Source organism: Heteronotia binoei, chromosome 13 (genome assembly GCF_032191835.1).
Source record: "Heteronotia binoei isolate CCM8104 ecotype False Entrance Well chromosome 13, APGP_CSIRO_Hbin_v1, whole genome shotgun sequence".
Taxonomy (NCBI): domain Eukaryota; kingdom Metazoa; phylum Chordata; class Lepidosauria; order Squamata; family Gekkonidae; genus Heteronotia; species Heteronotia binoei.
In genome coordinates this window covers 14,009,170-14,029,784 of record NC_083235.1, presented here as the reverse complement: position 1 = coordinate 14,029,784, position 20,615 = coordinate 14,009,170, and the positions used below count along the sequence as shown (strand labels likewise).

The window sequence follows — 20,615 nt, the reverse complement described above, 5'->3', positions numbered from 1 at the left end:
CCTCCATACACACATACGCAGCACCTGCTTAATAACACTGGCCTACTTTGCAGGATTATTGTGAAGATTACAAGAGTGGAACCGTGGAATGCTTTGAGCACTCAAAAGTGATGTCTGGGTGTCCTCACGTGTTACTTTCAGCTGTTCGTTTATTTCCAGAGTCTTTCCCAGCCCACCATGGCACATGAAGATGATGATGAAGAAGAAGATGATGATGATGATATTGGATTTATATCCCGCCTTTCACTCCGAATCTCAGAATGGCTCACAATCTCCTTTATCTTCCCCCACAACAGACACCCTGTGAGGTGGGTGGAGCTGAGAGGGCTCTCCCAGCAGCTGCCCTTTCAAGGACAACCTCTGCCAGAGCTATGGCTGACCCAAGGCCATTCCAGCAGCTGCAAGTGGAGGAGTGGGGAATCAAACCCTGTGATGTAGGTGGGGCTAAGAGAGCTCTCCCAGCAGCTGCCCTTTCAAGGACAACCTCTGCCAGAGCTCTGGCTGACCCAAGGCCATTCCAGCAGCTGCAAGTGGAGGAGTGGGGAATCAAACCCAGATAAGAAAAAAATTGGAGATTTATACCCCGCCCTTCTGTCTGAATCAGAGACTCAAAGTGGCTTACCATCTCCCATATCTTCTCCCCCCCCCTCCCACAACAGACACCCTGTGAGGTGGGTGGGGCTGGAGAGGGCTCTCTCAGAAGCTGCCCTTTCAAGGACAACCTCTGCCAGAGCTATGGCTGACCCAAGGCCATGCTAGCAGGTGCAAGTGGAGGAGTGGGGAATCAAACCCGGTTCTTCCAGTTAAGAGTCTGGCAAACTGGAAGGGAGGGAGGGACTAGTTCAGGAAAATGCATTGTGTTTGTTACTTATGTAATTCCATATTCTGCATCATTTAACGTGTCACATTGAATATTTCTACTTTGTGCAAATGCCAACTCCATCTCAAAAATCCTTCAACTCCTCATCCTACCACTTCGCATTATTAGATGTCTCATCCTATCGATTGTGTCGATTTACGCTGTACAATCCACCTTGAGCCCCAGGGAGAAAAGCAGACGAGAAATAAAGAAAATGCAGATACATCCATAAGAACATAAAGGGAGGCGCTGCGCTTGTTCCTTCAGCCGTCTTCACCAGATTATTTCCTCTCCTGATTCTCTACAGCAGGGACCCGCCTGCCCACAGCGTAGAGCCAGATGCGGCTCAGTGTGGAGCCAAAAATGGCTCGTTTGAAAAAAGGAAATGAAATCTTTAAATTAAAGTAAGCGGCAGGCTAGATTGTCTAGCATGGGAAAGGAACGGCAGATGAAGGCCTGTTATGGGACTACTTGGAGATTCTTTGGTGATACTTAGAGATACTTTGGTGGTGGACAATAATGTCGTCATAGCTGACTTATGGCAACCCTTGGTGGGGGTTTTGGGGCAAGAGATGTTCAGAGGTCATTTCCTGCCTTTGTGTCCCAGCCCTGGTATTCCTCCCTGGTCTCCTTTCCAAATACTGGCTAGGTTCAACCCTGTTTAGCTGCCAAGATCTGACATGTAAGGTAGAGACGCTCTACTGAAAGGGAAATGAGAGAGGTCAACAGCAGCCAGTAATCCGAGCACTAGTAGGGTTGCCAGGTTCAATTCAAAAAATATCTGGGTAAATTGGGGGTGGAGCCAGCAGAATTTGGGGGTGGAGCCAGGAAACATTAGGGGTGGAGCCAGGAGCAAGGTTGTGACAAGCATAATTGAACTCCAAAGGTAGTTCTGGCCATCACATTTAAAGGGACAGCACACCTTATAAATGCCTTCCCTGCATTTGGAAATAATGAAAGACAGAAGCACCTTCTTTGGGGGCTCATAGAATTGGACCCCCTGGTCCAATCCTTTTGAAACTTGGAAGGTGTTTTGAGGGGAGGCACCAGACACTATGCTGAAAATTTAGTGCTTCTACTATTTAAAAAGCTCCCCCCCCCCCAATACCCACGGATCCATTCTCCATTATACCCTATGGGAATCGGTCTCCATAGGGAACATAGAGTGCCCAGCAGACATTTCTCTCCCCTTCCCTTGCTTTCTGATGACCCTGAAGCGGGGGAAGGGCCTCCAAAATGAGAGATCCCCTGCCCCCCAGCTGGGGATTGTGTAACCAAAACAGAGGTTCGCGGCAAAGAAGGCAGGGAAATATAAGCAAAAGCTCCCATTAGAACCAGCCTCCAAACCAATAAACAATATATCAAACATTTGAAATTTTGCCTTGATGCAAAATGGTGGCGTTCTAACCCAGCGTATGCAATTTGTTATGAGATGCTTGAAGAAGCTAATGCGAAACAGGAGCACTGGTACAAACCTGTTGCTTTATGGATTGCTGTCTGCATACCTTTAAGAATTGGACTAACTGAACTACTGTTCCTTTCATTCCTTTCCTTTAAAGAGGGTCCCATCCTCTTTAACTTGTTCATAAATGATTTAGAGTTGGGAGTGAGCAGTGAAGTGGCCAAATTTGCGGATGACACTAAATTGTTCAGGGTGGTGAGAACCAGAGAGGATTGTGAGGAACTCCAAAGGGATCTGTTGAGGCTGGGTGAGTGGGCGTCAACGTGGCAGATGCGGTTCAGTGTGGCCAAGTGCAAAGTAATGCACATTGGGGCCAAGAATCCCAGCTACAAATACAAGTTGATGGGGTGTGAACTGGCAGAGACAGACCAAGAGAGAGATCTTGGGGTCATGGTAGATAATTCACTGAAAATGTCAAGACAGTGTGCGTTTGCAATAAAAAAGGCCAACGCCATGCTGGGAATTATTAGGAAGGGAATTGAAAACAAATCAGCCAGTATCATAATGCCTCTGTATAAATCGATGGTGCGGTCTAATTTGGAGTACTGTGTGCAGTTCTGGTCGCCGCACCTCAAAAAGGATATTATAGCATTGGAGAAAGTTCAGAAAAGGGCAACTAAAATGATTAAAGGGCTGGAACACCTTCCCTATGAAGAAAGGTTGAAACGCTTAGGGCTCTTTAGCTTGGAGAAACGTCGACTGAGGGGTGACATGATAGAAGTTTACAAGATAATGCATGGGATGGAGAAAGTAGAGAAAGAAGTACTTTTCTCCCTTTCTCACAATACAAGAACTCGTGGGCATTCGATGAAATTGCTGAGCAGACAGGTTAAAACGGATAAAAGGAAGTACTTCTTCACCCAAAGGGTGATTAACATGTGGAATTCACTGCCACAGGAGGTGGTGGCGTCCACAAGCATAGCCACCTTCAAGAAGGGGTTAGATAAAAATATGGAGCAGAGGTCCATCAGTGGCTATTAGCCACAGTGTGTGTGTGTGTGTATATATATATATATATATATATATATATATATATATATATATATATATATATATATATATATATATATATATATTTGGCCGCTGTGTGACACAGAATGTTGGACTGGATGGGCCATTGGCCTGATCTAACATGGCTTCTCTTATGTTCTTATTCCCTTACAGGAAAGACTCTGCAGTTGCCCCATTACTGATATCGACTCAATTTCCCATATGATGCTCGATTGCCAATTACACATAGAGTCTCGTAACAAACTTCTACCCTTATCCTCTGATCTGTTTAGAAGCCAATACAGCACAGTTCGATACCTGCTCAAAAATTATACTTTTACAGAAACAACTAATACGGTAGCTAAATTTTTAGCAGAAGCAGCTGTTCTTAGATATAGGCTTTTTATATGAATTGTACTTTTTTGGACAAATTTTAATCACTGGAAGTTAGGGTTGCCAAGTCCAGTTCAAGAAATATCTGGGGACTTTGGGGGTGGAGCCAGGAGACATTAGGGGCGGAGCCAGGAGCAGGGGTGTGACAAGCATAACTGAACTCCTGGCTCCACCCCCAAAGTCCCCAGATATTTGAATTGGACTTGGCAACCCTAGCTCAGAGCCCAGCCTGGCCCAGACGCCCCCTCCTCTCCGCAGGAGCCGCCGAAGGGAAGGAAGCAGCGCAAGCGATGCCGAGCCCTCCTGGGCCTCTCACCAGCTTGAAGAGGTTGGCGACGCGCTCTGCCGCCTCTTGCCGAGGCTTCCTTCGCCTGCCGCTCGCTCCATCCTGCCCAGACCGCGCCGGGAGCTGCTGCTGCTGCTCCTCCTCCTCTTCTTCCTCCTCCTCGGCCTCCGGCAGCGCCTGCCTGCGCAGCTCCCCCCGCAACCGCCTCAAGGCCCGCCGTGACATCCCCAGGCTGTAGCAGGCCGGGCCAAAAACACCGCGGACCGGAAGCCAAGCCGGAAGAGGACCCAAAGGAGACAACTGGTTCTCCTTCGCTGAGGGAGCAAGGCCAAAAGCGGCCAGAGGGCGGTCAGCCCGGGACAAACGCCGCTGGAGCGTGGCCCCTGCCACTCACCGGGCCACGCTCCTTGGCGCCATTTCCCCCCTCCCCCCGCGGGGGAAGAGGCTGGAAATCCTGGGGTCCCCCGCCAGGGCGGGAGGGTTGGGAAGCCTACTGGAAGTGTATGCTGCAATGTATCTTTTAATGCTGTTATGTCATTAAAGGTATTTTGATTTGATATTTCATTCTTTGGAACTTCAATATATGATATTTTTGTAATGATGGTTTGATATATTGTTTTATTGGCTTGGAGGCTGGTTCTCACAGGGAACTTTTGCTTATATTCCTCTCCCATCCAGGGATTGGCAAGCCCAAGCGTGAGCCATGCGCAGATCCATGCCGCTAGACTAAAACCATCGAAGAGGATGCACCTGCGTAGATTTATGACCTACGGCGAGCCTCTGGACGCCCCTGTTCCTAAAAAACTTGAAACAACCAGTGCTCAGCCAGTGAAAATTTTATGGGTTATCAACTGATGTGCCAGCAATCAGTTACTCCAACCTGGATAGCCCAGACTAGCCCAATCTCATCAGATCTTGGAAGCTAACCAGGATCGGCCCTGATTAGTATTTGGATGGGAGACTTCCTAGGAATACCAGGGTGGGGACGCAGAGGCAGGCAGTGGCAAACCACCTCTGTTCGTCTCTTGGCTTGAAAATCCTGCAAGGTTAGGAGTTGACGGCACTTTCCACCACCCCACCTGGTCCTCAGTAATGTGAAGCTGTACAGTTTTAGCTTCAGTTTAAGTTCAGAGCCAGTTTGGTGTAGTGGTTAAGTGCGTGGACTCTTATCTGGGAGAACCGGGTTTGATTCCCCACTCCTCCACTTGCAGCTGCTGGAATGGCCTTGGGTCAGCCTTAGCTCTGGCAGAGGTTGTCCCTGAAAGGGTAGCTGCTGTGAGAGCCCTCTCAGTCCCACCCACCTCACAGGGTGTCTGTTGTGGGGGGAGAAGATATAGGAGATTGTAAGCCGCTCTGAGTCTCGGATTCAGAGAGAAGGGCAGGGTATAAATCTGCAATTCTTCTTCTTCGTGCATATAGGCTGGAGGTGGTCAAACTGTGGCTCGGGAGCCACATGTGGCTCTTCCACACAACTTGTGTCGTTCTCAAAGCCCCCACCACCCCATCAGGCGGCTCGGAGAAGGCATTTTCTCTTTTTTAAACCGCTTCTCCAAGCCAAGTCTGCTGGTGGCTTGCAGAATGCATTTAAAGTTAAAGTTGCTTTCTTTCCACCTTTTTACACCTACGAGAGCCAGTTTGGTGTAGTGGTGAAGTGAGCAGACTCTTATCTGGGAGAACCAGGTTTGATTCTCCACTCCTCCTGCTGGAATGGCCTAGGGTCAGCCATGGTTCTCACAGAGCTATCCTTGAAAGGGCAGCTTCTGTCAGAGCTCTCTCAGCCCCATCTATCTCACAGGAGGGAGAAGATATAGGAGATTGTGGGCCGCTCTGAGACTCTGAGATTCAAAGTATAGGGCAAGATATAAATCCAATATCTTCTTCTTCTTCCCCCTCCCCATCGATTTTCCTTCCTTCCTTCCTTCCTTCCTTCCTTCCTTCCTTCCTTCCTTCCTTCCTTCCTTCCTTCCTTCCTTCCTTCCTTCCTTCCTTCCTTCCTTCCTTCCTTCCTTCCTTCCTTCTCTCAAACATCTGACGTTTATTCTATGTGGCTCTTACGTCAAGCAAGTTTGGCCAACCCTGTAACAGGCTTTCTTGTACAGACTCCTTGTAGGTCTCTCCTTGTGAAGTTTCACATCCTTTCGACATTCAGCCATAAAAGGTTGCAGACGCCTGCTCAACGTTCCCTCTAATTTCCGCCCCACCCCCTGCTCCTGAGCAGAGCAGTTCACATCCTGAGCGGAACAGAACTGCTGTAATCTTAAAGCGGGCAAAGGGCACTGCGAGATCCTGAGTGGCTTCAGATTGCTGCTGAGCGGGTCTTCCTGTGTGAATGAGCGGCCGCTCCTGCCCATAGCTTAGGGAACCCTGAGGCCAATAGAGTTGCCAGCCTCCAGTTGGGGCCTGGAAACCTCCCACTTTTACAACCAATCTCCAGCTGGCAGAGATCAGCTCCCCTGAAGAAAATGGCTGCTTTGGAGGGTGGACAGTGGTGGACTGGCCCGATGGCAAGTGGGCCCTGTGGGCCCCTGATGAAGTGGGCCCCCTTAAACATTAGACCAGGGGTCCTCAAACTACGGCTCGCGGGCCAGATGCGGCCCGCTGAGGGCGTTTATGCGGCCCGCCGGGTTATGGCAAAATCAGACCGGAAGTGACGTTCGACCTAAACTCGCGTTAGCAATGCACACTTCCGGCACTGGGCTGAGGCGGCAGAGACAGAGTGTGAGGCGATACCGAGGTGAGGTGAGTTCCCAGGCTGGGGTATGTGGTGTGGGGAAGGGAGAGAGATGCAGAAGACGGAGAACTGACGGCCCGCAGCCTTGTACAGTAACGGCAGCCACCACAACAGTCCGGCCCTCTAACAGTCTGAGGGACAGTGAACTGGCCCCCTATTTAAAAAGTTTGAGGACCCCTGCATTAGACAATACGTTAAAAATCTTAATGATCTTTTAGTAGCTTGAAAACAGAACAGAAGTCCCAATATTATTACTGTAACGCAATTAAAATTTACGTTGTATTACTATTTTAATGACTCTGTGACCTGGGAAGCTGAGAGCGGCAGGGCCCGGGGAGGGGGAACCTGGCTGCAACCTGTAGGTGAGCTGGCACCCTAGACTACCACCTACCTTGCCTACTGGCACACGCCAGCCATGGGTGGGCCCCCTTTGTCTCCTGGCAACCAATATTTTTAGACCCAGTCTGCCACTGGTGAACTCTATGGCAGGGGTGGCCAACGGTAGCTCTCCAGATTTTTTTTTGCCTACAACTCCCATCAGCCCCAGCCATTGGCCATGCTGGCTGGGGCTGATGGGAGTTGTAGGCAAAAAAAACATCTGGAGAGCTACCCTTGGCCACCCCTGCTCTATGGCACTGTACCCTGCTGAGGCCCCTCCCCAAACCCCGCCCTCTCCTGGCTTCACCCCCAAAGTCTCCAGGTATTTTCCAACACAGACCAGGCAACCCTAGAGTTGGGCTCTCTGCATTCATCCCATGCAGGGGACCCCACCCTTTTTTGACCCTGCAGGAAATTTTGAAATTCTGACATGACGCGGTGTCAATCCTTGTGCTGGGGTGGCAGCTGCTGCCAAAGCGATATTTTTTTAAAAAGCTGCACAGCCCAATCAAATCCCCAGTGGCCAATCAGAAACCTTGCTGGGACAAAGCACTATTTGGCCCCGGCCACTTCCCATAAATGCTTCGCAGGCGCTAGAAAAGCTGTTGATCGACAACACGGCGCCAATGGGTGCCACACTGGGGACCCCTGATCTAATCCGTAATGCCGCATCTTCTCCATCATTAACCTTCCCGTGTGAGCCAAATGGCCATTGTGTAACTGTGAGCAGGGCTTTTTTAAAAGCAGGAACTCCTTTGATTATTAGACCACGCCCCCTGATATAGCCAATCCTCCTGGAGCTTAGAGTAGGCCCTGTACTAAGAGCCCTGTAAGCTCTTGGAGGACTGGCTACATCAGGGATGCACAGCCTAATATGCAAAGGAGTTCTTGCTAGAATCCCACCCCTGATTAGGCCACACCCCCTGGTGTAGCCAATTGTCCTGGAGCTTACAGTAGGCCCTGTACTAAGAGCCCTGTAAGCTCTTGGAGGATTGGCTACATCAGAGAGTGTGGCCTAATATGCAGAGGAGTTCCTGCTACAAAAAAAGCCCTGACTGTGACTATTATCCAGGGGTAACCAAAATAACACGGAATCTTGGAGCCGCTTCAAGACCGACGAACGTCTTGGCCAACGGCAACAATGACTCACTAAAACCTCGAGGCAGAAACGGCCCTTGAACCCAAGCCTTTCTTCCACATCCAACTGCCTCCGTACCATGCCACCAACTTCCACATTCTAGGCCGCGGCCACGCTCCACGCAAACGCACTCCCACATGGGCAAATGATCAGAGTTTATTTGGAATACAAAGTCAAATCTCGCTGGAGATGGAGCGTGATCGTTTCTAACTTCCCTTGTCTCTTGCGGTAATCGCTAAGACGGCGCTAGCTCCAGTCGCAGAATGCATTTCAGGCCCTTAAATCCATGGCATCCGCAAAGCCCACCTCACCTAACTGTACAAATCACAGCCATTTTTTCATCTGAACTCTGGGTTCTCAATTAGCATTGCCAGCTCCAAGTTGAAGAAGAAGAAGATGACGATGATATTGGATTTATATCCCGCCTCCACTCCAAATCTCACTCAGAGCGGCTCACTATCTCCTTTATCTTCCTCCTCCACAACAGACACCCTGTGAGGTGGGTGCGACTGAGAGAGCTCTCCCAGAAGCTGCCCTTTCAAGGACAACTCCTGCAAGAGCTATGGCTGACCCAAGGCCATTCCAGCAGCTGCAAGTGGAGGTGTGAGGAATCAAACCCGGTTCTCCCAGAGAAGAGTCCGCATACTTAACCACTACACACCAAACTCTCTCACCTCGAACTTGCGAGGTGTCCAGGTAAAAGTTGGGAAATACCTGGAGATTTTGGGGGTAGAACACGAGGAGACCAGAGTTAGAAGAGGGGAGGGATTTCAGTAGGGTATAATGCCATATAGTCCACCTTCCAAAGCGGCTAGTTTCCAGGGGAACTGATCTCTGTCAGCTGGAGATCAGTTTTAATTCCAGGAGATCTCCAGCCACCACCTGGAGTTGGCAACCCTGTATCTCAATCAGAACACAGCAGTTGCATCTGGGAAGGCAGAGGAGACTGTACCATTACAGATTGCAGGAGGGGAAATCCCGTTTGCGCAGCTGCCCACACAGAAAGCCAATCGCAGCAGGGATCCGGTGAGGTTCGAACTTTCCTCCCAGATATTTTGTTTTGTTTTCCTTTGCAGGGAACATCTGAGATGAACACAGCCCTGCAATATGAAGTGGTACAGTCCAGCCTATCATTTCAGGACTCTACCATCCCATTCCCACCTTCTGCTGCTGTCGTAGGGGTAGGGCCCAGCTGCAACAGGAAGGGGAAAGGAAAAACCGGGAAATGAGTTGGCAAAAAAGAAAGAAACCAACAAAAGCATTCAGGCTCGGTCCTGCGAGGTAAAAGCCAAAGTCAGCAAAAGGTTGAAAAAAGAAAAACAAGAAGTGGAGAGAGAAAAAAATCCAAACCCTCGAGAGGCTGAGAAGTCAGCAAAATAGAAGGAAAGTGAGTCATAGGGCCTCATTACAGTCTCCCCCCGCCCTCCCCTTCCACTGACACAAATCTTTCTCTCTTTTCCCTCTCTCTCCTTTATGGTTTTCTGCAAATTCAAAGCACGCGGCGGCTGGGAAAACACCGGGACTTGGGACACCGTGTCCCAAATCCCTGCCAAGTTTGGATCTACATGCCCGGCATGAACGAGAGTTCTTTGGGGGAATCCCAGCTCCTTTTCCCAGAGTCACAGATTCTCTAGTTGGATTACAAGATGGCCATTGAAAAGGGAAGCCTCAAGCACTCTGAGTGCAAATGTGAGCATAGAGCTCTTGGCGCACGCTCAGAGACTGACTCCATATATCCCAGGAGTGACAGGAAGGCAGGGTGAGGAGTCAAGGCCGCTAGCCACTTTTGTCTGGAGCAGCAAAATTAAACAGGAGTCCCGGGAAGCGGGGGTGGGTTCAAGGCTAACCAGTTATTCTGGCAAATAAATTCAGGTGAGTAGTTGGGTTGATCTAAAGCAACAGAACAAAGTTTGAGTCCACCTTGAAGACTGACAAAGTTCAATTCTAGGTGCAAAGTTTAATTTTGTACGCACATGAAAGCTTATACCCAGAACTGCATTTTGTTGGTCTTCAAGATGCCACTGGACTCAAACTTTGTTCTGTTGATTCAGACCAGGGGTGGCAAAGCTGCAATGTGGGAGCCACATGTGGCTCTTTCACGTGCATTGTGCGGCTCTCAAAACCCTCACCCTCCCATCAGCTGGCTTGGAGAAACATCTGTCTCTTTAAATTACTTCTCCAAGCCAACCCAGCTGGCAGCTTGGAGAATGCATTTAAAGTTAAAGTTGCTTTCTTTCCTCCTCTCCCTCCCTCATCTATCTGCCCTTCCCTCCCTCATCTATCTGCCCTTCCATCTATCTGCATTTAAAGTTAAAGTTGCTTTCTTTCCTCCTCTCCCTCCCTCATCTATCTGCCCTTCCTTCCTTCCTTCCTTCCTTCCTTCCTTCCTTCCTTCCTTCCTTCCTTCCTTCCTTCCTTCCTTCCTTCCTTCGAAACATCTGGTGTTCCTCTCTTGCAGCTCTCAAACATCTGACATTTATTCTATGTGATCCTTATGTTAAGCAGGGCTTTCTCTACAAAAAAAAGCCCAGCAGGAACTCATTTGCATATTAGGCCACACACCCTTGATGCCAAGCCAGCCAGAACTGCGTTCCTGCTCAAAAAAATGCCCTGATGTTAAGCAAGTTTGGCCAGCCCTGCTTCAAGACGGCTACCGCTTGAATTTGTTTGTAGGAACTATATGTCTACTCAGCCAATCCAGGTATACGAAAAGACCTCAATGCATGTGCACTCCACGCATCGGATGAAGCGAGCTCCAGCTTCCAGAAACCCAACTCTGTCTGAGATGCCCACTAGATTCCTTTCTTATTAAGCTGCTGTGGGGATTGCCATCCGAGTATCAGCCTAGGCAGGGGTGGAATTCTAGCAGGAGCTCCTTTGCATATTAGGCCACACACCCCTGAAGTAGCCAATCCTCCAAGAGCTTACAAAAAAGAGCCCTGTAAGCTCTTGGAGGATTGGCTACATCAGAGGAGTGTGGCCTAATATGCAAAGGAGCTCGTGCTAGAATTCCACCCCTGAGCCTAGGCCAGGGGTCCCCAACCTTTCTGAGACTGCAGGCACCTTTGGAATCCTGACACAGGGTGGTGGGCACAGTGACAAAATGGATGCCTTCAAATTGGCTGCTGCAGGAGGCAGAGCCAGCCACCAAACATTGCCGCTGCTGAACGTCAGCCACACAGTGAAGAGCCTTACTGTGTAGCAGCGGCAGCTGCCCAAGCAACATTTGTTTAAAATCTGCACAGCCAATCAAATTTCCAATAGCCAATCAGAAGCCTTGCTGGGGATAATCCAGACAAGGTGTCAGGGGCTGCTCACGGCCACCATGTTGGAGACCCCTGATCTAGGACGTGGAAGACCCTGGTTCAAGTAACCACACAGTGGGGTGTCACTTTTTTTTGCTGCCTAGCCTCCTTCACAGGGTTGTTGTGTGCGAAGAACATGGGGGAAGGGAGAACTGAGAGAAATGGAACTCTTTGGAGAAAGGGTGAAATAAAAACAGCTAGACCACAGGTGTCAAACATGCGGCCCAGGGGCTGAATCAGGCCCCCGAGAAACTGGCTCTTGTCTGCTTCCTTCTCCCTCTCTCTTGCTTCCTTCTGCATCTCAACTTGCTTTGCAAGGCTTGCTCAATCGCACAGGAGCTACAGAGCAAAGCCTTGGTTTTCTCCATTGGTTGAGGCTTCTCCCCTTCCTGGTTGCCTGTGGAAGGAGGGAAAGAGCCAGAACTTTCTTTGCCCAGTTCCCTGGATCCCATGGGAGAGATGCAAAGAAAGCACCTTTAAGACTGACAAGTGCTGATGTTTTAAGCATGTTTTATTTTAAGGTTTTTAAAATAAGAGGTGCGGGCCCTGCGGAGCCTCGACCAATTCCACAGGGCCTGCAAGACCACCCTTTTCAGGATGGCCTTTGCGGACTGCTGATTGAAGGATTGGTGGATTGAACATATGAACATATGAAGCTGCCTTATACTGAATCAGACCTTTGGTCCATCAAAGTCAGTATTGTCTTCTCAGACTGGCAGCGGCTCTCCAGGGTCTCAAGCTGAGGGTTTTTTTCACACCTATTTGCCTGGAGCCTTTTTTGCAGATGCCGGGGATTGAACCTGGGACCTTCTGCTTCCCAAGCAGATGCTCTACCACTGAGCCACTGTCCCTCCCCCTAATTGATGGGTTCATCTAAGTGACTCTCGCCTAAGTGACTCTCGCCATCATGCCAACTGACAGAATAGCACCAGAAATGCTTATTGTTATTGCTAATTTATGTTAACTGTGAATTAGAATGGTTTCAAAATTAATGTTGATTTTAAAGTTTTGTATAAATCACTGTATGGACATGTTGCTAGCCGCCCTGAGCCTGACTCGGCAGGGAGGGCGGGATATAAATAAAATTTTATTATTATTATATTATTTTAAAAAATCTTTAATCATATTTGTGTCCTTTAAAATTTTCTATCTCGGCTACCTAATCTTAAACAGGTACACACAAGGCCCAGCCAGGTCTCACTTATGTCCAATCTGTCCCTCATAACAAATGAATTCGACACCCCTGAGCTAGACAAAACCTAGATTTGTTGGGGTGACTGGGGTTTGGATTTCTCACAGGCGCTCAAGGCAGAAAACGGGAGATGCCACTCTTGGACCTACTCTATACCACCCTGGGCCAGGTTGCTTTCACCCCCTGCCAATTCCAGAACAGGTCTCTGCTTCCACATTAGTTAGATTGCAACAGGTCCTTTCCGGGAACCAGCCCTCCCGCAGGCCCCTAATTTTGAACTTTGGGGGCAGGAGACGTATCCTTCACTCATGAGGACAGAAAACCAATCCCTCCTTGAACCAAGGAAGCCCACTGGGTGACCTCAGGCTATCCCCCACCTTCGGCCTCACCTACCTCACAGGGTCGTTGTGAGGTTTCAAAGGGAGGAAAGAAGGACGTCGGCTGCTTTGGGCCCTCATCAGGGAGAAAGGCAGAGTGCAAATGAATTAATGAAATGAATGAGGTTTTGGCCACAGGCAATTATACTAGATCTAGGGATGCCAGCCTCCAGGTGGGACTTGGGGATCCCCCAGAATGCCTGCTCATCTCCAGACTACAGAGATCAGTTCCCCTGGAGAAAAGGGATACTTTGGAGGTGAATTCTGTGGCATCACACCCTACGGAGGTCTCCCCAGGCTCTATCCCCCAAATCTCCAGGAGTTTCCCAACCTGGATAAGAACATAAGAGAAGCCATGTCGGATCAGGCCAGTGGCCCATCCAGTCCAACACTCTGTGTCACACAGGGGCCAAAAAAAAACCCCAGGTGCCATCAGAAGGTCCATCAGTAGGGCCAGGACACTAGAAGCCCTCATACTGTTGCCCCTCCCAAGCACCAAGAATACAGAGCATCACTGCCCCAGACCAAAGAACATAGGAGAAGCCATGTTGGATCAGGCCAATAGTCCATCCAGTCCAACACTCTGTGTCACACAGTGGCCAAAAAAACCCAAGTGCCATCAGGAGGTCCATCAGTGAGGCCAGGACACTAGAAGCCCTCCCACTGTTGCCCCCCCCACAAGCACCCAGAATACAGAGCATCCCTGCCCCAGACAGAGAGTGCCAACAATACGCTGTCGCTTATAGCCACTGATGTACCGCTGCTCCATGTGTTTATCCAATCCCCTCTTGAAGCTGTCCATGCTGGCAGCCGCTGCCACCTCCTGTGGCAGTGAATTCCACATGTGCATCACCCTTTGCGTGAAGGACTTCCTTTTATCCGTTCTAACCGACTGCTCAGCAATTTCATTGCATACCCAGGAGTTCTCATATTGTGAGAAAGAGAGAAAAGTCCTTCTTTCTCTACCTTCTCTATCCTGTGCCTAATCTGGATCTGGCAACCCTACCCCCACACCTCCCCCTGGTGACCACATAGTACCTGGTAACCCGAAACAGATTTCTGGAGGGGGGTGCAAAGAAATAAGTGGGGCGCCAAAATTCCCGGGGTTCCCTGCTGATCCCGATATTTTCGACAGCAAGGTAGAGTTGCCAGAGCCAGGAAGGGAAATACCTGGAGATTTGAAGAGGAGGGGTGGAGCCTGGAAAGGACCTCCACAGGGTGTTATGTCACCGAGGCCCCCTTCCCAAGGTGCCATTTTCTCCAGGGAAACGGATCCTGGTCACCTGGAGAGCCATGGTAACAGCAAGGGCTCTCCAGGTGCCCCCTGGAGGTTGGCAAGCTGGGGCCAGGGGTGCCAGGGGCGCTCCCCCCCCCCAGCCGTTTGTACTCTCCCCCGAAGTCAACAGATTCCCCCCAGAAGCCCCTCCCCTCTTCCTTGAAGGAAGGAGGGACGGTGGCTCAGTGGTAGAGCATCTGCTTGGGAAGCAGAAGGTCCCAGGTTCAATCCCTGGCATCTCCAAAAAAGGGTCCAGGCAAATAGGTGTGAAAAACCTCAGCTTGAGACCCTGGAGAGCCACTGCCAGTCTGAGAAGACAATACTGACTTTGATGGACCCAGGGTCTGATTCAGTATACGGCAGCTTCATATGTTCATTCTCCCCCCCCTTCGCCCGCCTTGCAAATCCCGTTACACCAAAGGAGGCGGGGCTCAGCTAAGCCTCAGGGTGATACGGGGAGGGAGGGGCAGTGGTGGCCTAGCCAGGGTGTCAGCTTGCCCGATGGCAAGTGGGTACGGTGGGCCCCTGATGAAGTGGGTCGCCTTAAACATTAGGCAATATGTTAAAAATCTCAATCAACATAAGACACTTTTAGTAGCTTGAAGATATAATAGAAGTCCCAGTATCATTACTGTAATGCAACTTAAAATTTTCATTGTATTTAGGGTTGCCAGCCTCCAGGTGGGGCCTGGGGATCTCCTGCTTCTACAACTGATCTCCAGCTGGCAGAGATCAGCTGGGGTGAGGGGGAGAAAATGCAATCTCTATTTAAATTTAGTTTCTACTGTATACTGCCAGTGATATGTACAAGATATGTACACTGCAATTACTAATATATATATATATATATATTCCGCAAAAGTTTTAATGGTGCCGTTTCCCCCCACTTCTGTGTTTTTTGGAAATTTTTATTTATTTCTTACAAACAATGAAACGATAGCCTTAAGAGTTGTGGCATCTGGCGACCAATCTTTTTAGACCCAGCCCGCCTCTGGGGAGGGGGTCTCCTCTCTTGCAACTCCCACCCCCACGCCCCCCTCCTTCGCCCCTCCCCCAAAGACTCCAGGCCAGACTCACCTGAGCAGCTGGAGGGCGTCGGTGGAGCGCGGGTCCTCCACTAGGACGTAGACGGTGGCGGCGGGGGGCGGCGGATCGGGGTGGGGGGCCTTCTGGCTCCCGTCATGGGACATCATGCCCCGCCCCGCCCCCCCGGATTGCAATCGGTGGGGCTGGCGCAGCAGCAGCAGCGGCCGCCTATGGGGAGAGGAAAACGTGGAGGGGGGAGATCTGATCTGCTCGATCAAAAGCGGTTGCCAAATCTTTTTCTTTTGCGCAATGCAAATAGCAAAGGTGTTGGGGGGGATCTCCGAAGCCGGGCAAGGAAGGGATTCAGGACGAGACGCGCCTCCTCCTCCTTCTTCTCCTCCTCTCTAGACTGGAGGGGAAAACAACCCAGCCGAAGGATTGCTTCATTTTCCGGCTTGCGAGACGAGGGGGGGGGGGGGGGGGCGATCTCTCCGGGAAATGACATCAGGCGGGACTGGAGCCGCCCACTGGTGGGGTGAGCGGGTCGGAAAGCCATGAAATGCGGTGGGGTGGAAGGAGAACCGTGGCTGCTGTTGTTGTGTTGTTATTGCTGTTATGGTTATCTTCTTCCCCGAGGAGCTGATCTCTGCCAGCTGGAGATCAGTTGCAGAAGCGGGAGATCCCCAGGCCCCACCTGGAGGCTGGCAACCCTAAATATAATGTAAATTTTAAGTTGCATTACAGTAATGATGCTGGGACTTCTATTATATCTTCAAGCTACTAAAAGCGTCATTGAGATTTTTAACGTATTGCCCAAGCGCCTTCCCGTTTCTCCTAGGGACGTGGGTGCCTCTGAGCCTGTGCAGAGAGACCCCTTTTTAAAAAAAATCAAATAAACTTTATAAGAGAGACCCTTTCTGGCGTGCCCTCAGGTCACAGCCGACTTATGGCGACCCCCGAGGCGTTTCAAGGCAAAGGTAGTTCAGAGTTGGTTTGCAGAACAAAGTAGGAGTCAAGTGGTACCTTTAAGACCAACCAAGTTTTATTCAGAATGTAAGCTTTCGGGTGTGCATGCGCACTTCATCAGACGAGGAATCAGGTACAGAGAGCAGAGCTACATATAGCTCGTAGGCAGTGGTTTAGAATGCAAAATGGCACAAATTTAAAATGTAATGACAGAATAGTAAAAAAATTAACAAATTGAGCAAACCTTTGATCAGGGTAGCATGAGCGTGGAAAGGAAAGGTCCCCTGTGCGAGTATCAGTCGTTTCCGACTCTGGGGTGACGTTGCTTTCACAACGTTTCCGCAGCAGACTTTTTACGGAGTGGTTTGCCATTGCCTTCTCCAGTCATCTACACTTTCCCCCCAGCAAGCTGGGTTCTCATTTCACCAACCTCGGAAGGATGGAAGGCTGAGTCAACCTGGAGCCGGCTACCTGAAACCGGCTTCCGCTGGGATCGAACTCAGGTCGTGACTGCAGTACTGCAGCTTTACCACGAGAAACCAGTAAAACAGTAACGTCAAAATGTGAGAATGTCTGCTAATCATTCTATTGCTATAAGTCTATAATTCTATTGCTATAAGTGCTATAAGTCTGGACCAGAATGAGGGCATTTCTTTCTAAGTTTTTCCCATCCAACTAATTTACCTTTTAACATGTAACATACATATAGTTTGCCATTAGAAGAAAAATACATTAAAATATAATGGAAGATGGATTTAGTATATGTAATGAGATAAACAGCCAACCAATATCCCTTATTTGAGTATGTCAATACAGCTAAAAGAAAAATACATTGGATAGTGATGTTATTGTCCACATAATTTACTTTTTACCATATAAACGTCATTCTAGTTTGTCATTAGAAAAAAAGAATACCCTCTGCTATTGTTATTGTTGTTATGATTATCGGGGGGGAGTCAAGCGTGTCCACGTGAAGGCGTGTGCTGGGGTAGCCAAGCGTCTTCCTTTTTCTCCTGAGGATGTGGGTGCCTCTGAGCATGTGCGGAGAGACCCTTTTGTAGTGTGCCCTCAAATCACAGCCAACTTACGGTGACCCCCTAGGGCAGGGATGGCCAAACTTGCTTAACATAAGAGCCACATAGAATAAATGTCAGATCATGTTTGCGATCTGCAAGACATGAACAAATATTACACACATGTCTGTATTAAAACTCTTAATACTTTCCTCGCACTTTACAACACAACCATGCTAGAAGGAGACTTTTCAAAAAAGAAAAGCTGGGAATAACAGTGCCCATATAACCAACACAGGGAAAGGTTAGGGAATTGTTTTGGTACCGGCAGGAGAAGGAAATACACATGTACCTCATAAATCACTGACCATCATTTGCATCATTATGCATCTCTCTTTGCCTTGACACCAAGGTTAGTAAATCCAGCTCCTACCAGAGCTTTGAAACTAAGGGGGAACCCAACACAGCCCTCTTTAATTCCATCCCTCCTTCCAGTGGCTCCCTTGGCTCTTGCACTTTCTTTCTCCACTCTAGGTCTCCAGGCAACCTCTGTGATGGAGGAGAAGAGCTTGCAAGTCTGCCCCTCCCCCCGCCTCTTTCCCCACTTCGTACATGGTCAGCCTATGGGTCAGCACTTAGAGGCTGACTGAGGTCCCAATGCTAAGCACGCTTACTTGAGAGTAAGCCTTCATTAAGTTCCTCCTTGACCATAGGGAGCTGCACAATATGTGTGAAAGAGCCGCAGTTTGGCCACCCCTGCCCGAGGGGTTCCAAGGCAAGAGATGGTTCAGAGTTGGGTTGTGTCTGTGTAGCGAATCCCGGACTTCCTTGGCGATCTCCCCCATTCAAATACTAGCCGGGGCTGACCTTGCTGCCCATGATTGGAGGAGATCATGCTGTCCTCGGCTATCCAGGTCAGGGCAAGAGAGGAGCAGCGGTGGTTTGTGCCTCTGCATAGCGACCCTGGAATTCCTTGAGGGTCTCCCATCCAAATACGAGCCCGGGCCAGCCCTGCTTAGTTTCCCTTCTTAGTGAGCTTTCTTAGTTTCCACAATCTGATGAGATCAGGCTATCCTTCACTATCCATGTACGGGCAAGAGAGGAGTAGAGGTGTTTTGCCTCTGTGTAGCAACCCTGGTATTCCTTGGAAGTCTCCCATCCGATACCAGCCAGGACCAACCCTTCTTAGTTTCGATAGCCATCCTCGGCTATCCAGGTCAGGGCAAGAGAGCAGAAGTGGTTTGCCATTGCCTGCCTCTGCGTAGCGACCCTGGTATTCCTTTGAGGTCTCCCTTCCAAATACTGGGAGGGCCGTCCCTACTTAGCTTCCGAGTAAGATCAGGCCAGCCTGGGCTATCCAAGTCAGGGCACAGAAAGACCATCCTAACCCAAACGTCCACCAGCGCCTTAAAGACCAGCAGCGTTTAATTTTAATTTAATTTTCGATTTATATCCCGCCCTATCCTACAAGCATGATATAGTTCCATTGGAGCAACTGTAACAGGAGTAACTGCTGCATTATCAGGAGCTTAGGAGTTTCCAAGGCGTGGGGAGAAACTTCCAGCCATGTTTTATGGATGCCAATCTCCAGGTAGCACCTGGGGATCCCCCAGAACAAGGGTGATCAAACTTGCTTAATGAAAGAGCCACAGAGAATAAATGTTTGAAAGCTGGAAGGAAGGAAGGAAGGAAGGAAGGAAGGAAGGAAGGAAGGAAGGAAGGAAGGAAGGAAGGAAGGAAGGAAGGAAGGAAGGAAGGAAGGAAGGAAGGAAGGAAGGAAGGACAAATAGATGGGGGAGGGAGATAGAAAGCAACTTTAACTTTAAATCCATTTTCCAAGCCCCCGGCTGGCTTGGCTTGGAGAAGTGATTTCAAGAGACAAATGCCTTCTCCAAGCTGGCCGACAGAATGGTGGGGCCTTTGAGAGCCACACGTGTGGAAGAGCCACATGTGGCTCCCAAGCCACGGTTTGGCCACCCCTGCCCTGGAGTCGCAGTTTATCTCCAGGTGACAGAGATCAGTTCCCCTGCAGAACATGGATGCTTTGGGTGGTTCTCTATCATCAGGAGCCTCAACTGTGATTCTGGGAAATCTTCATCCCCCCCACCCCACCCCCCGAGGTTGGCAACCTTTGGGGAAGCTTTAGAAGTACTCGATTCAACTGCTGAAGAATCTGGTCTCCTGCCCTCTCTCTCTGTTCATTCCTTTCTTAGAGGGAGAAGATTCAATGTGTGGATCTGGTTTTGTGGAGCGAGATCCCTGGCTCATCCAGGCCCTTATTTTGGGTGTGGCTTTTTCAAAATTATTTTGTGGGGGGTTTTTAATGTGTGAATGTGTGCATCTGGAAGTTATGGCAGTAACCTCTGGTGACTGACCCCCTCCACAGGGCCTGGAGGATATTCAGGAAAGTGGATGAATAAATCCTGTCTCTGCCTCCCAGTTCTGGTATTCCAAGGCGGTCTCTCCCATCCAAGTACTTGCCAGAGTCCACCCTGCTTAGCTTCAGAGAACTGACGAGATCAGCTTGCCTGGGCTATCCAGGTCAGGCCTCATCCAGTCCCTTCTAATCTCCTTTGGCTACAAATTCTTTCCCCAGCCTCCTCTCCTGAGCTGCTTTTTGACCAGCTAGGCCAGGAAACGAATCAAAGGCTTTCTGCCTCAAGAACATGTGCTTTGACACTGATCCAAGACTTCCCTCTGTGTGTGCTAGTTTCAGTTAAGTTCGTGAGGAAGACTCTTTTGTTTGTTCATTGGTTGGCGAGGAGCTGAGGTCCTTTTGTAAGAAAAAAGGTGCCAGAGTTCATTAGCACAACTCATCTGCAGTACTCATTTGCATATGCCACCCACCCCTGACATCACCGGAAGGTGGACTAAATGATATCCGCTCAGCATCTACCTGAAAAGGCTTCTGGAATTAGAATTGTCATCATAAAACCTTCCTCCAATCCAGTGTTCCTTCTAAACTGAGTTAGTGTGAGGTAGCTAGCTCACAATTTTTTAGCCTCCCACTCACACATTTTTGTGTGAGCCAGTTTGGTGTAGCGGTTAACTGCGCGGACTCTTATCTGGGGGAACCGGGTTTGATTCCTCACTCCTCCACTTGCACCTGCTGGAATAGGGTCGCCATGTCCAATTCAAGAAACATCTGGGGACTTTGGGGGTGGAGCCAGGAGCAAGGGTGCGACAAGCATAATTGAACTCCAAGGGAGTTCTGGCCATCACA

General features: G+C 49.5%; 1 protein-coding gene across 1 annotated transcript in view; it reads right to left on the bottom strand.

Moving 5' to 3' along the window:
- The window catches only part of TFE3 (transcription factor binding to IGHM enhancer 3), a 71,772-nt gene extending 56,182 nt beyond the window's left edge, over positions 1-15,590 (bottom strand). The window contains exon 1 of the mRNA XM_060252724.1: positions 15,465-15,590. Within this exon, the coding sequence (XP_060108707.1) occupies positions 15,465-15,580 (116 nt within the window). The 5' untranslated portion in view covers positions 15,581-15,590. The remainder of the gene's footprint in view (positions 1-15,464) is intronic.
- Between the last annotated feature and the right edge of the window lie 5,025 nt (positions 15,591-20,615).